This window comes from Lampetra planeri, chromosome 1 (genome assembly GCF_965212315.1).
Source record: "Lampetra planeri chromosome 1, kcLamPlan1.2.h2, whole genome shotgun sequence".
Lineage (NCBI taxonomy): Eukaryota > Metazoa > Chordata > Hyperoartia > Petromyzontiformes > Petromyzontidae > Lampetra > Lampetra planeri.
The window spans coordinates 29,323,838-29,337,809 of NC_136107.1; the positions used below are offsets into that span (position 1 = coordinate 29,323,838).

Below are 13,972 nucleotides of genomic sequence, written 5' to 3' on the forward strand. Positions count from 1 at the left end.
ATCATTAAAAATAAAAAAATATATATTGTGTTATGTTTCGGCTTGGGTCTAATTGTCCACGCTCAACTGGGCTGTAAATCACCATGGTCCCTTATGTTATGGCAAGCTTCGTGGCCACTTCCTGGAGTCGTGGAGTTCTTCCATTACTAGTACGGTACATTTAATTAAAGTGTGTTTTTAAAAAGGTTTTTTAAATATTACTTATTTTGGCAGCCCTGACCAGAGTCCCGAGCTGGTGTGTGGCTACGTGGAGGAGAGTCTGCTGGGCAGGAGTCTGCCCTTTCACACGGTGGCCTTCGACTGCAGCAGCCACGACGCCCAGGTGCCGCATGCTCGCTCGCTCGCACGCTCGTCCACTCAGTCGCTCAGTCACTTGCACGCTCGGTCGCTCGTCCGCTCGCCCGGTCACTCTTCCACGCCGTAGCCTCAAGGAACTATCGCATGGTCTTGTCACACACTGATGGCTACTGGTGTCAAACACCAGTTGCTTCCAAAATGACGCAGTGTTATCTAACCTGCTTCCGTTTCTCCCTTTAAACAACCCCCATCGCTTTTACCCTAGCCCAGCATCATCATCCTGCTGCTACTGCTACTCCCTGCCCCCCAGCTATGACCAGGCCTGCCCCTACTCCTATCACTACCCCAACCCCTATCACTACCCCAACCCCTATCACTACAACAACCCCTATCACTACCCCAACCCCTATCACTACCCCAACCCCTATCACTACCTCAACCCCTATCACTACCCTAACCCCTATCACTACCCCTATCACTACCCCAACTCCTATTACTACCCCACCCCTATCACTACCCCTATTACTACCCCAACCCCTATCACTACCCCTATCACTACCCCAACCCCTATTACTACCCCAACCCCTATCACTACACCAACCCCTATAACTACCCCTATCACTACCCCAACCCCTATCACTGTCCCAACTCCTATCACTACCCCAACCCCTATCACTACCACAACCCCTATCACTACCCCAACGCCTATCACTACCCCAACCCCTCTCACTTACCCAGCCTCCATCACTACCCCTATCACTACCCCAACCCCTATCACTACCCCAACCCCAACCCCTATCACTACCACAACCCCTATCACTACCCCAACGCCTATCACTACCCCAACCCCTCTCACTTACCCAGCCTCCATCACTACCCCTATCACTACCCCAACCCCTATCACTACCCCAACCCCTATCACTACCCCAACCCCTATCACTACCCCAACCCCTATTACTACCCCAACCCCTATCACTACACCAACCCCTATAACTACCCCTATCACTACCCCAACCCCTATCACTGCCCCAACTCCTATTACTACCCCAACCCCTATCACTACCACAACCCCTATCACTACCCCAACGCCTATCACTACCCCAACCCCTCTCACTTACCCAGCCTCCATCACTACCCCTATCGCTACCCCAACCCCTATCACTACCCCAAACCCTATCACTACCCCAACCCCTATCACTACCCCTATTACTACCCCAACCCTCCCTTAACCACTCCCACCTGTTCTCCTGTCACCATAACTACACCCCGACTTTTAATAAACCCTATATTTATTTCAACCACGATCATCTTAGGTAAAATTTTATAATCGTTCTATAGCGCCTTGTAAAGCACCTCGGAATTAGGTGCTATATATACATCTTTATAAGGTTAGATAATTACGACACATATACATTTCCTAACATGGAGAGACACACGGATTAGATGTAGTGCAATTAATAATTCATAAACCGGTATTTGCATCGTCGCCACTATCAATTTAAACTCTTCTTCTTTCGTATGGATTAATAGTGGCAGATTAATAGATGTAATTGTAGATGTTGCTATCCACTCAGTTTCCTGTTCAGATGCAAGAGTGGATCTCGTCCATTCCTCCTTTAAAGGAGTGAAGCCAGCAGCAGCGGCGGAGTGTTTACGATGGCGGTCGATGGTTTGAGATTCATGGCCGCACCGCTTGCAGGCCGCCAAATCTTTGACGGTGCCATTTGTGCATCGGCTGGTCGCATCCGCCATGCGCCCGGTCCCGATTCTGTCGATGTTCGACCATTGGCGGCGTGGAAGGTTGAAGCTGGGAAGTTCGACGGTCGAAGTGTCCTGCATTAGATGATTCTCTTTGATGTCAGTCGCAGTACAGACTCTCGCTTCCACCTCTCGCATTCCTTTGTGCTTGTGGCGTGGAGTGAGGCCGCTGCTGCGATCCAGAAGGGGTGGCGTGATTTTTAAGCGTCAAGAGCGGACCGAGTTACGTCTCGCGTTTTTTCAAACCTAACACTCGCGATGATTTGCTTGCAGACGCTGCTGGGACGATTGGCCAAGATGACGGGAGGCCGGTACCACTGTTACAGTTCTGGCAGTCAGGTGATCAGAATAAAAACATTTATTTATGCTGGAGGAATCCGATGAGCTATAATGCTTTTTTTCACAGATGTCCAGTAGGGGCACAGGGTCAGAACGTTACAACAAACTATTTATAAACATAATTCTAGATTTGAAGCTTTCGTGACTGCAAGGATTCATATTCTTAGGTTTTTTCGGTAAAGTCACGTAGGTAAAACATCAAAATTAATAAAAATAAAATAAAGATCACGACGTTTCGGAGGCAACACAAGTCTCCGTCATCAGGTGGGACCGTCACAGCCAGATTAGCTGCATCAAGTGAGGCAATGATTCAAGATGTAATCCCTTAAAAGCGAGTTGAGGGGGGAGGAGAGGGGGGGGGGGGAGCTCATCAGAATGTGGTAGCCAATGAATGGAACGTATCGGGAGGGAGGGGGGCGGGGCCAAAAGGGTGGGCGACGGCGTGGAAGCGATTGTGCGCAAGCGACAAACTGCTGCACACGCCAACGCATTGGACAGAGAGGGGGGAGGGGGAGGCCTGATACACATGATAGAAAAGAACGAAAATGCCCATGTTTATACCAATGCTGGCTGAACAATGAAGAGATTACTGTTAAACACTGGGGATGTTAACACTCGGTAAAGTAAAGTAAAATAGTGCCTGTCAGATAAGATGGTCCAAAAAAGTGTAATTAAGTCTTTTTTGCGTGGTTAATAACATCTTTCCAATGATTACTAAGTTTGTACCCATCATCACGGTTGAAATTATGTCTGTGTTTGTATATTTGTATGGCTTCGTGTACAAACCTTTGATGGTAGCCAGGAGGTTTGCAGAGAACCTTGGTCTCGGAAAAGACAATTTCATGAGAGCCCACCGAGTTGTAGCAATGATCGGCAACGGCCGAAGAATCAGTTCTGCCGTGTTTCAGATCTGACTTGTGCTCGCGGACACGATCAGCAACATGACGTTTCGTTTCTCCAATGTAGCAATCACCACAAATGCAACTCAATTTGTAGACTCCAGGATACTGTAAGTCAGGAACGACATCCTTCACAGATGGAATCAGATCACGGATTTTATGCACTGTACTGAATCGGACTTGGATCTTATGTTTGTTTAGAATTTTGGAGATCTTTTTGGTCACGCCTGCTATGTATGGTAACGTGATAGTTTTGGTCGGAGTTTCATGTGGCTGTTTCTGTGTGGTGGGAGAGACAGCTTGGCGGATAGTACGGTCAGAGTATCCGTTCATCCTGAGGGCCCGATGTACATGTCTTAATTCACCGGTCAGGTGGTGTTGGTCAGAAATGCCATGGGCTCTGTGGTATAGCGTTTTGATGAGAGAATTCTTTTGAGATGGGTGGTGGTGGGAATCCGGTTTCAAGTAGGAATCTGTGTGGGTGGCTTTCCTGTAGACAGAATGTCCCAAGGATCCGTCAGGCCTCCTCTCAAACAGAATATCCAAGAATGGTAGTTTACCGTCTTTCTCCACTTCCATGGTGAATCTGATGGATGGGTGTCTAGAATTGATGTGGTCCAAGAAGTGGTTCAGTGCTGGGAGGCCATGTGGCCAGATGACGAAAGTGTCGTCCACATACCTCTTCCACAAGGAAGGACGCAGGGTGGATGTCTGGATGGCGTCTGATTCAAACTTTTCCATGAACATGTTGGCTATAACTGGTGACAAGGGGGAGCCCATAGGGGTACCCTCATTCTGTTTGTAGAAGGTGCCATTCCAGGTAAAATAGGTGTTGGTGAGGCAATGCCTAACCAGCGCAGGTACATCAGAATTCAATCCATGTTGGACTAAGTCCTCAATTATTGTTAGGGTGTCCGGTACTGGGACTTTGGTAAACAAAGATACTACATCAAAGCTGACGAGGATGTCATCAGGAGATAGTACCATGTCCTTAACCATAGAGACTAATTGGGTTGAGTTGAGTACTGCCGAAGAGGTCTTGCCTGTGAAGGGGAGCAGAGTATCTGATAGAAAACGGGCTAGTTTGTACGTAGGAGAGTTTATCGTCGACACGATGGGTCGTAGCGGGGTGCCTTCCTTATGGATTTTGGGAAGACCATAGAGTCTGGGAGGTCTAGCCGCCGATGGTTTTAGAGAGGGACGTTTGCTTGGTTCGATTAGGGAAGTCGAACTCGTGATGATACTGTTGGTTTTCGTCGTTAGGCTTTTAGTAGGATCGTTTTTAATTTTGGAGTAACTCCCATCATTAAGAAGGTCCAGGATTTTGTTGTTGTATGAATCTTTATCCATGATGACCGTGGCATTGCCCTTGTCTGCCGAGAGGATGACTATATCATCTCTCTTTTTTAGGTCCGCGAGTTCAGAGCGTTCGTTTTTGCTGATGTTACTAGTGGGTTTCTTAGCATTCTTAAGAATAGTAGCTATTTCACTCTTGCTACATCCGCATGGATGTGTCTCTATTTTACCTGGAATGGCACCTTCTACAAACAGAATGAGGGTACCCCTATGGGCTCCCCCTTGTCACCAGTTATAGCCAACATGTTCATGGAAAAGTTTGAATCAGACGCCATCCAGACATCCACCCTGCGTCCTTCCTTGTGGAAGAGGTATGTGGACGACACTTTCGTCATCTGGCCACATGGCCTCCCAGCACTGAACCACTTCTTGGACCACATCAATTCTAGACACCCATCCATCAGATTCACCATGGAAGTGGAGAAAGACGGTAAACTACCATTCTTGGATATTCTGTTTGAGAGGAGGCCTGACGGATCCTTGGGACATTCTGTCTACAGGAAAGCCACCCACACAGATTCCTACTTGAAACCGGATTCCCACCACCACCCATCTCAAAAGAATTCTCTCATCAAAACGCTATACCACAGAGCCCATGGCATTTCTGACCAACACCACCTGACCGGTGAATTAAGACATGTACATCGGGCCCTCAGGATGAACGGATACTCTGACCGTACTATCCGCCAAGCTGTCTCTCCCACCACACAGAAACAGCCACATGAAACTCCAACCAAAACTATCACGTTACCATACATAGCAGGCGTGACCAAAAAGATCTCCAAAATTCTAAACAAACATAAGATCCAAGTCCGATTCAGTACAGTGCATAAAATCCGTGATCTGATTCCATCTGTGAAGGATGTCGTTCCTGACTTACAGTATCCTGGAGTCTACAAATTGAGTTGCATTTGTGGTGATTGCTACATTGGAGAAACGAAACGTCATGTTGCTGATCGTGTCCGCGAGCACAAGTCAGATCTGAAACACGGCAGAACTGATTCTTCGGCCGTTGCCGATCATTGCTACAACTCGGTGGGCTCTCATGAAATTGTCTTTTCCGAGACCAAGGTTCTCTGCAAACCTCCTGGCTACCATCAAAGGTTTGTACACGAAGCCATACAAATATACAAACACAGACATAATTTCAACCGTGATGATGGGTACAAACTTAGTAATCATTGGAAAGATGTTATTAACCACGCAAAAAAGACTTAATTACACTTTTTTGGACCATCTTATCTGACAGGCACTATTTTACTTTACTTTACCGAGTGTTAACATCCCCAGTGTTTAACAGTAATCTCTTCATTGTTCAGCCAGCATTGGTATAAACATGGGCATTTTCGTTCTTTTCTATCATGTGTATCAGGCCTCCCCCTCCCCCCTCTCTGTCCAATGCGTTGGCGTGTGCAGCAGTTTGTCGCTTGCGCACAATCGCTTCCACGCCGTCGCCCACCCTTTTGGCCCCGCCCCCCTCCCTCCCGATACGTTCCATTCATTGGCTACCACATTCTGATGAGCTCCCCCCCCCCCCTCTCCTCCCCCCTCAACTCGCTTTTAAGGGATTACATCTTGAATCATTGTCTCACTTGATGCAGCTAATCTGGCTGTGACGGTCCCACCTGATGACGGAGACTTGTGTTGCCTCCGAAACGTCGTGATCTTTATTTTATTTTATTTTTATTAATTTTGATGTTTTACCTACGTGACTTTACCGAAAAAACCTAAGAATATTTATAAACATTACAATAGTGCAGAGTACAAGAAATGTAAACAAATCACCCAACACATACAAATACAACTAAGCCATCTCTCATCCTGGAGGCAAAGCCCGCTGAGTTATCAACTTATTTTTCAGAAGCAACCTGGCCACAAACGATAGTAGCTCAACAAAGTGGCTTATCATCGCCTTACACTGCTGCGTTCCCCAGCACTCGGGCTCTGCTCACAAACAGCTCTTGTGCTCACCGGTCCCAACACAAAAAATCCATTGGTAAATTCCAAAACGTCAAAGTTCCATTTTAACTCATTTGGTGGTACACCGGCAGTGGTGCGTGGAATACCTTTTTGTTGTTGTTGCAATAAATATTAATTTTCCCGCGATTCACAACCCCCTACTGTGTCAACATCGGTTCTCGTGATGCCGAAGCGGTGGCAAGACGAATGTTTACATGACCGGCTGTAACATGAAGCTTCACACGACCTTTTGCCATATAGTAGCACCCAGTCCTGCTGATGATTGGCTGGCTCCATGTTCCAAAGGCAAAAGATTTGACTCCTCGTGCCCTCGACTTGGTCTGATGGTCATTCCTTGATTCATTTCCGGAATTATTTCTTGGGCGGACCGTGGCATCAAATGATTACGACTCGTGGTGGTGGTGTCACCGCCACGCGTTCGAATGGGAAAAACGGCTGCTGAATCTCAATGTGGCAACGTCTGACGGAGAGTCCTGCAGCTCACTCAGGGGGCAACAGCGACATCGTAAGACTGCTTTATGAGGACCAGTGTGTTGTTATGCTGCACCGGTGTACCGCCAACATGTCCATTTACCATTGCACGTTCTTACGTGTAAAAAAATATATACAGAATATAAAATACAGGGAGAATAATTTTGGTGTGCCTTCAAGGATAGCCTGGTTATCCTTATATACAGACACTAGATGAAGATTATAATAATACAAATAATAAGCTTCATCCTTTCCAGCAATAATACAGGAGGTGTTATGATGTTCAATCACCAAATAGACACACCTATTGCAAGGCATCAAGTCGTAAAAAATGTGAACAAACATGCATCGCTAATGTACGTGTTGTCCTTTAAACTGATTGGCTTACACCACAGTCAGCCGCAATGTGGATTTGATGTCTTGCAAAATAGGTGTGCCTATTTGGTGTGTGAACATCTTCACACCTCCTGGATTGAAGCCGGAAAGGATAAAGCCTATTATTTTTTTCATCATCTTGATACTGGAAAAAAGGGTTCCATAGACTAGATGATGAAGCCTTGGTCTATTTATAAGGGTTTTTTTATTTGCTGCAAAAAGTTTGGTTTTGGTGTTAAAGGCAGGCTCTGAATATTTTTTTTACAGAACTGGATATCTATGGGACCTTTTTTGCCAGTATCACAATGGTGAAACAATAATAATTATAGGCTTTACCCTTTTTGGAAATAAAACAGGACATGTTAAGATGTTCAGAGACCACAGACAACACCTATTACAAGGCATCATAAAGTCTGCAAGGCATCAAGTCTAATACCCACAGCGAGTGATGAAGGACCACTGCCCGACCCGACACATAAACTGCTATAAATATCAGTAATAATAGAGTTGTTTTTGGGTTAGATCGCGTAAATATGAACATGTCGTTATACCCACCACCACCCGACACAGCTAATAAGTAACGTTTGTCACTTAAACAAAACATGCCAATTCATTACTAGTTCAGCACGAACGGGTTGTGTGTTGGAGAGTAAACCCACTACAACATTTACAATTCGAGTATGAATAACCCAACTAATAATAGAGATCCATTAGAATTTATATAACTACATTAACTCCCCCCCGCCCCCCCTCTGCTTTTTGCACCTGATTGGCTCACATCGACGACATCACATTTATCCCCCCTCTATCTTAGACCGAAACAAGAGGAGGATTTATCCACAACTTTGGCTGTCGCCTGATGAGGCTGGTTGTAATTACTGGCGAAACGTCACGGTTAATCGAATTGTCAATGTTATAGTGGATTTACTCTTCAACATACAACTGGTTAGTGCTGAATTAGTAACAGATTGGCCACGTTTAGTTGACCTGACAAACCTCACTAATTGGCTGCGTCGGATGGCGGTGGCGGTGTTTAATGACACATTTATAATTATGCGATCTAACCCCACTGCCAAATGCGGTCTCACCAAATAAAAAACACTCACCATGTTCGTTTTTTGCAAGCAAGAGAGAAACGCTCAGCGTGTGCCGCGTGCATGCACCGCATCGATTCTGCTTCAACAGGAGGCGATGTACAGCAGCACAGACATTAAGTTGCTCGTGCAGGAGTCGCAGACTGCGATGGACATCCTGGGCAAGATTAGAGAGATGCGGAAAGGGATTCTGGGAGAGACCATCGTTAGCATCATGCAACAGGTGAGTGCCACTATTACGAGGTCTGAGAACGCCTGCTGAAGGATCCTTAAAATGATGCACTCTCACTGTGACCAGATCACCCAGAATGCACCCAGTCTCATAGGATCTCAGAAGCTTCGCAGGGTTCAGGCTGGATCGTGCTTGATTGGGTGACCACCACACATGGGTGCTGTAGGTCCGATGTGGAACAGCATTGTCATCAGAGGGCATCACAGTAAAATCCATTGTTCTACTGTACTATTCCCATACATCTATGCCCCCCCTCGTTTTCACAAACTTGTATCGTGAAGTTCAACATATATACACGTATGTACGGTAGCGTTTGGTGGGACGCGAGACAGGCATTGGAGATGATGGGAGGCTGTCAGGGGATATTGTGGAGGCTGTGTGCCGACTGCTGAGCAGCCATGGGATCTGGCAGAGGGTAGAGAGTGTTGGTAGCGACGTGTGGTGGCATCAATGCAGTGGCGCAGTCGTAACGACATCAGATCAGCGGGGTGTGAATGAAGTTGAACATACATACAGGCGTACCTCTGTATAATTGCTCCTTAGGGACCAGAGCACCGCAATAAACCGAAAATATCAATAAAGCAAGTCACATGCTTTTTTTTCACCTACGAATGCATATAAAAGCCTTAAAACATGTTTAAACTACACTATATTCAACGCGCAATGCAGCTACAGTATGCCTAACTAAATGATGCCCGTAAATAAATAGAAAAGTTTAATTACGCCGACTGACTCGCTAAGTTCACATGCAAAAAGCGGGAGTTACAGATGATGATAAGCCAATCAGATTGTAAATGTTGTACGTACGTGATTATTCATCCAATCTTATTCTCTTGCTACGTTGAGAATCTTGAGATGCGACATTTATCTTGAGATCTGATGAAGCACAATAAAGCGAGGTGCGCCTGTACATTTGTCACTTCGCACCTAGAGGCTATTATACATTGCGGCCTCCTCTTGCCCCAAATTCATCGTCATTAAGCTGACGGTCTCGAATATTTAACGCCGCAGGGGGCACTCCCGTTTCTCGCAAAATACAGCCGCTACAGCTCCGTAGCAGTAGTAGTACCTCTTTGCAATATTAACGTTACAGCTCTATAATTAAATTCAAATAAAACGTCCAATGTAAATTAAATTTTTGACACTGTTGTTGAGAACAAATCTCACCGGTGGTGGTCGTCAAAGAGGGCCCCCCCTCAGCTCGTAGCTTTGGCCACCGGTGGGACTGGGGGGGGTGGTGGGAAAGGCACCTTCCTCGCCTGCCTGGCTGCCACCCCACGCTAAGCTACGCTACACGCACCGACGGCTTTGAGCCACGACGACGGTGTATACTTTTTTATTTCTTGCCATGGATCGATTTTGCGCGGAATTGATTTGAGCGTGGAGAGGGCACCGCTTTGCTGCAGGTTTCCCTGGAGGCGGAGCGGCTGCCAGCGTCGCGCTCGCTGCCACGGCCACCCGGCCACGAGAGTCCCCTCGTCCTGGCGCCGGCCGCCACCTTCCTGCCCAGCACCTCGGCTCAGTGGCTTCAGCGGCACGGCCTCAAGGGTGAGGAACAGGGTGGGGGCTCTGCGTGACTCTCGCGACTCTCGAAGCGAAACCTACCTTCGGGATGATCTTGTGGCGCAGTTGCAAAATGTGGCGTGGTTAGATCGCGTAAGTGATAAATGTGTCGTTAAACCCGCCGCCACCCGACACGGCCAATCGGTGAGGTTTGTCATGTAAACAAAGCGCGCGGATTAGTTACTAGTTCAGCACCACACCGGTTGTGTGTTGGAGAGTAAACCCCACAACAACATTTACAATTCGAGTAACCGTGACATTTCACCGGTGATTACAACAACAACCAGCTTCATCAGGTGACAGCCAGAATTGTGAAGACATCCTCCTGTTTCGGTCTTAAATAGAGGTGGGGGGTAAATGAGATGTCATCACTGTGAGCCTATCAGGTGTGAAGACCAGAGGGGGGTTAATGTGGTCATATAAGTTGCAATGGATCATGTTAATCTGAGAAAATGCAGTACCTATTATTGGTTGGGTTATTCACAGTTAATCAACATATACAATGCATGTACATTATGTTTATCTCAGTGTGCAGAGAATATGTAGTATTTTCATTATCGTCATCATCATCAGCCATGACCAGTCCACTGCTGGATGAAGGCCTCCCTGAGCTAATGCCACCTCCCACGATCCTGCAACAATCCATCCAGCACCTCCACACAAACGGATTTATTTTAGAGATCTACAAAATATCGATAACTTTAATTTAGAAACATTTATAATCGTTTACATCGTGAATAAAAATCCTCTACATCACACGTAGGCATCAGACTTGCTCACTTTTATTTGAGGAGTATCAGGTACCGATTCCGTGTTTCTGCCAATTACCATAACTTCGCTCACTTCGAGAAACGAGTTAACCCTCATCTATTACAACTTCAAAAGTGCTGTTCATTACTGGCTGTTTGACGTTTTGGACCTTTGCACGTATGCTAAGCAACTGTGATAACAAAAATAAATGGAATAAAATATAATTTTCATAGGACTTCCCATCCTCACGAATACAAATATAAAATGTACGTTACATGAAGTGTACGTTGTTAAAAGTAGACATCTATGTGTGTGTCAAAGACCCATTCTGAGATTCTTAAGAGAGAAACGACCCGGTCGTTGTTTTATCCAGAAATAGTGTCCCACCTCGTCGAGAGAGGTGGGATAATCAAAAGATTCCGTCCCGAATCGTGGTTCCACGTTTGTGATGCTCACAGCAGCAGTGGAACCCTGCGGGTCGAGCGACCCCAAAGCATCGTCCGCCCTGGGAAATTCACTCAAAACTATATATTTTTACCAGGTAAGGCCCACTGAGCTATACTTTCAAAAGTGGACCTGGCCACAAATGATAGCTCAAGGAAGTGTGGAAATGTATAGCAGCCAAGTACTCTAAACGCGTGACGTTGATTCTAAATGTGGAGGAAAAAACCCCAAGGACCCGGATAAAAATCTACGCGGGGAGAGAGACACCCAAACTCCAAATATACAACAGGTGTCAGGGACGAGATCGAACCCACGACCTTCTGCATAACAGGCGAGGTAGTCAACTCCTCCTAGCCACGAGGAGAGTCACCGCCATCTGCCGCCACCCTCTTTTCAAATTTGAAATTGACCTTTATGTCTCTTTGGCGCTGTGGAAGCAAATGTTTATTACCTTACTTTGATTTAGTAAGGTAATACTTTTTGGATTATTGAAGGGTTTGTCTTTTATCCAATAGCTACTATTAGGTAATTATTCTTATTCCAATTTAAAACTGATTATCAGAATAATTGTTTTTTTTTTTATCCATTCTCGGGCTTCTCTGTGTGCCATGAAGAAGGGCCTATTATTTTAGATACATACTTGCTTTCTATTAAGGCAGGGTGTTAGTGATGAATGCATAGCGTTTTTTAGCACGCGACACGCATGCCAACCAATTACAAGTTGTTACAGACATACAGTACCAGCCTCCTGTGTACAGATTGCAACTCCTCTCATGGGCTGCACAGAAATATTCCGCAACAAAAGAACATGACTCAACAAATATCTGACATCGTTAAACTGTGAGATGTTGCAATAGCAACCACATCCAATCATCGTTTTATTGAATTTGGACTGATACCAATTTAAGAATCACTCCTCACCATTTCATTAGCTGTGATAAATGTGGCCGTACAGCATTTGGCCGGTAACTGGACGACTTGGCAGAATCTGGCCCTTACAACGAATTGCTATAATGCGACAGTCACGACTGCACAGTGAAGATTTATCCATGGGCTATTTTGAAAAAAATCTTGATATAAAAATCAGATTGGCCTCGGAATTGAATTCTGTTTGGGCAGTCTTCAGTCGTAGCAGCCATCGATTGGATGCATGCAGACGTGCCAAGCGTCCTGCGTGTAAGAAGCTAAAATGTCAAATCGTCGCGATCATGCCGTTGGCTGGCCTGTGAGGGTTTGGCTCATTTTTAATATGGGATGAGTGAGGAGTTCTGATTCATTTTCTCTCCCATGCAATTCCTTCAATACTTTTATAGGACACTGATGCAGATTTTATCTTTTAATCGTTGCTTTAACGGCGACAGAACAAAGAACGATAACTCTATGCAGAATACGATGGATCTTAACAAGATTTGGAATGTGTTAACTGCGCCTTGATTTGTTATGTGTGCTATTTACACACTTTGCATGAGGACGCGAACCAGCTCTAGCAGATAATAATTTCTTGACAACCAACTCATCAAAACTCTCTGGCGACAGCAACAGCACACATTTGCATAACCCCGCATGGGCGACGTCTGAAATATAACGACATTCAATGTCACCGTTTGTGTGTTGAGCTGTTGTATGTTATCCATAGAATATGAGACCGTGTGTTGTGTACATGTAATGTGTTTTTCATCACATTTGAAGAAGTCAAGCGGCCAGCATACGTTACGGCACTGTCAGAGCTGTAACGTATAAGAGCGGGAACGCGTTTCTTCAAGCAGAGTAAGGTTATCAGGGGGCTTGGTAAGAGACGATGGGAGAGAATCCCTAAGCCGTGACTCTTGTCCCACAGGGCAGAAGCTGGGCCTGTACCAGGTGCTGGCGCCCAACGCGTTCTCCACGCGGCACGGGTTCGTGCCGATCCTGCAGAAGAGTGTCACAGCCACGGTGCACGCAGTGAGCGCCCCCCCCCACTTCGTCTCCCAGTCGTCACATCCTGCCCACATCTCCCCGTCTCCCCTCCTGTCTCCCCGTCTCCCCGTCTCCCCCCCTCGCCCCCCCCCATCTCTTGTCTTCCTCCCCCCCGTCTCCCCCTCCCCCGCCATCTTTTGTACCCCCCCCCATCTCCCATCTCCCCGTCTCCCATCTCCCCCTCTCCCCATCTCCCCCCTCGACACCAACTACGACGCGATCCTCACCCTAGCCGCTTCTCAGACACTCTGTGTACACACACACACCTGAACAAGAATCGTTATTGCGACTGGAGGAGGAATCTGATGAGTTATGAAGCTCTTTTTCACAGATGTCCAGCAAGTCACACCAATCTTAAACATACGACCAAAGACTTCTCACTCTAAAATAACAGTTTACACGAAACCGTGAAGTTGCAATCATTTACTCAGTTATTTTTAGAAAATTAAACCTAGTAA

The 13,972-nt window shown here is 46.2% G+C and overlaps 1 protein-coding gene across 3 annotated transcripts in view; it reads left to right on the forward strand.

Moving 5' to 3' along the window:
* VWA3A (von Willebrand factor A domain containing 3A) overlaps positions 1-13,972 on the forward strand; it is a 167,509-nt gene that overhangs the window by 57,962 nt on the left and 95,575 nt on the right. For all 3 annotated transcript variants that reach the window (XM_078598274.1, XM_078598292.1, XM_078598284.1), the window contains 5 exons: positions 214-322; positions 2,329-2,394; positions 8,661-8,792; positions 10,208-10,349; positions 13,396-13,499. In XM_078598274.1, coding sequence (XP_078454400.1) covers positions 214-322; positions 2,329-2,394; positions 8,661-8,792; positions 10,208-10,349; positions 13,396-13,499 — 553 coding nt within the window. The remainder of the gene's footprint in view (positions 1-213; positions 323-2,328; positions 2,395-8,660; positions 8,793-10,207; positions 10,350-13,395; positions 13,500-13,972) is intronic.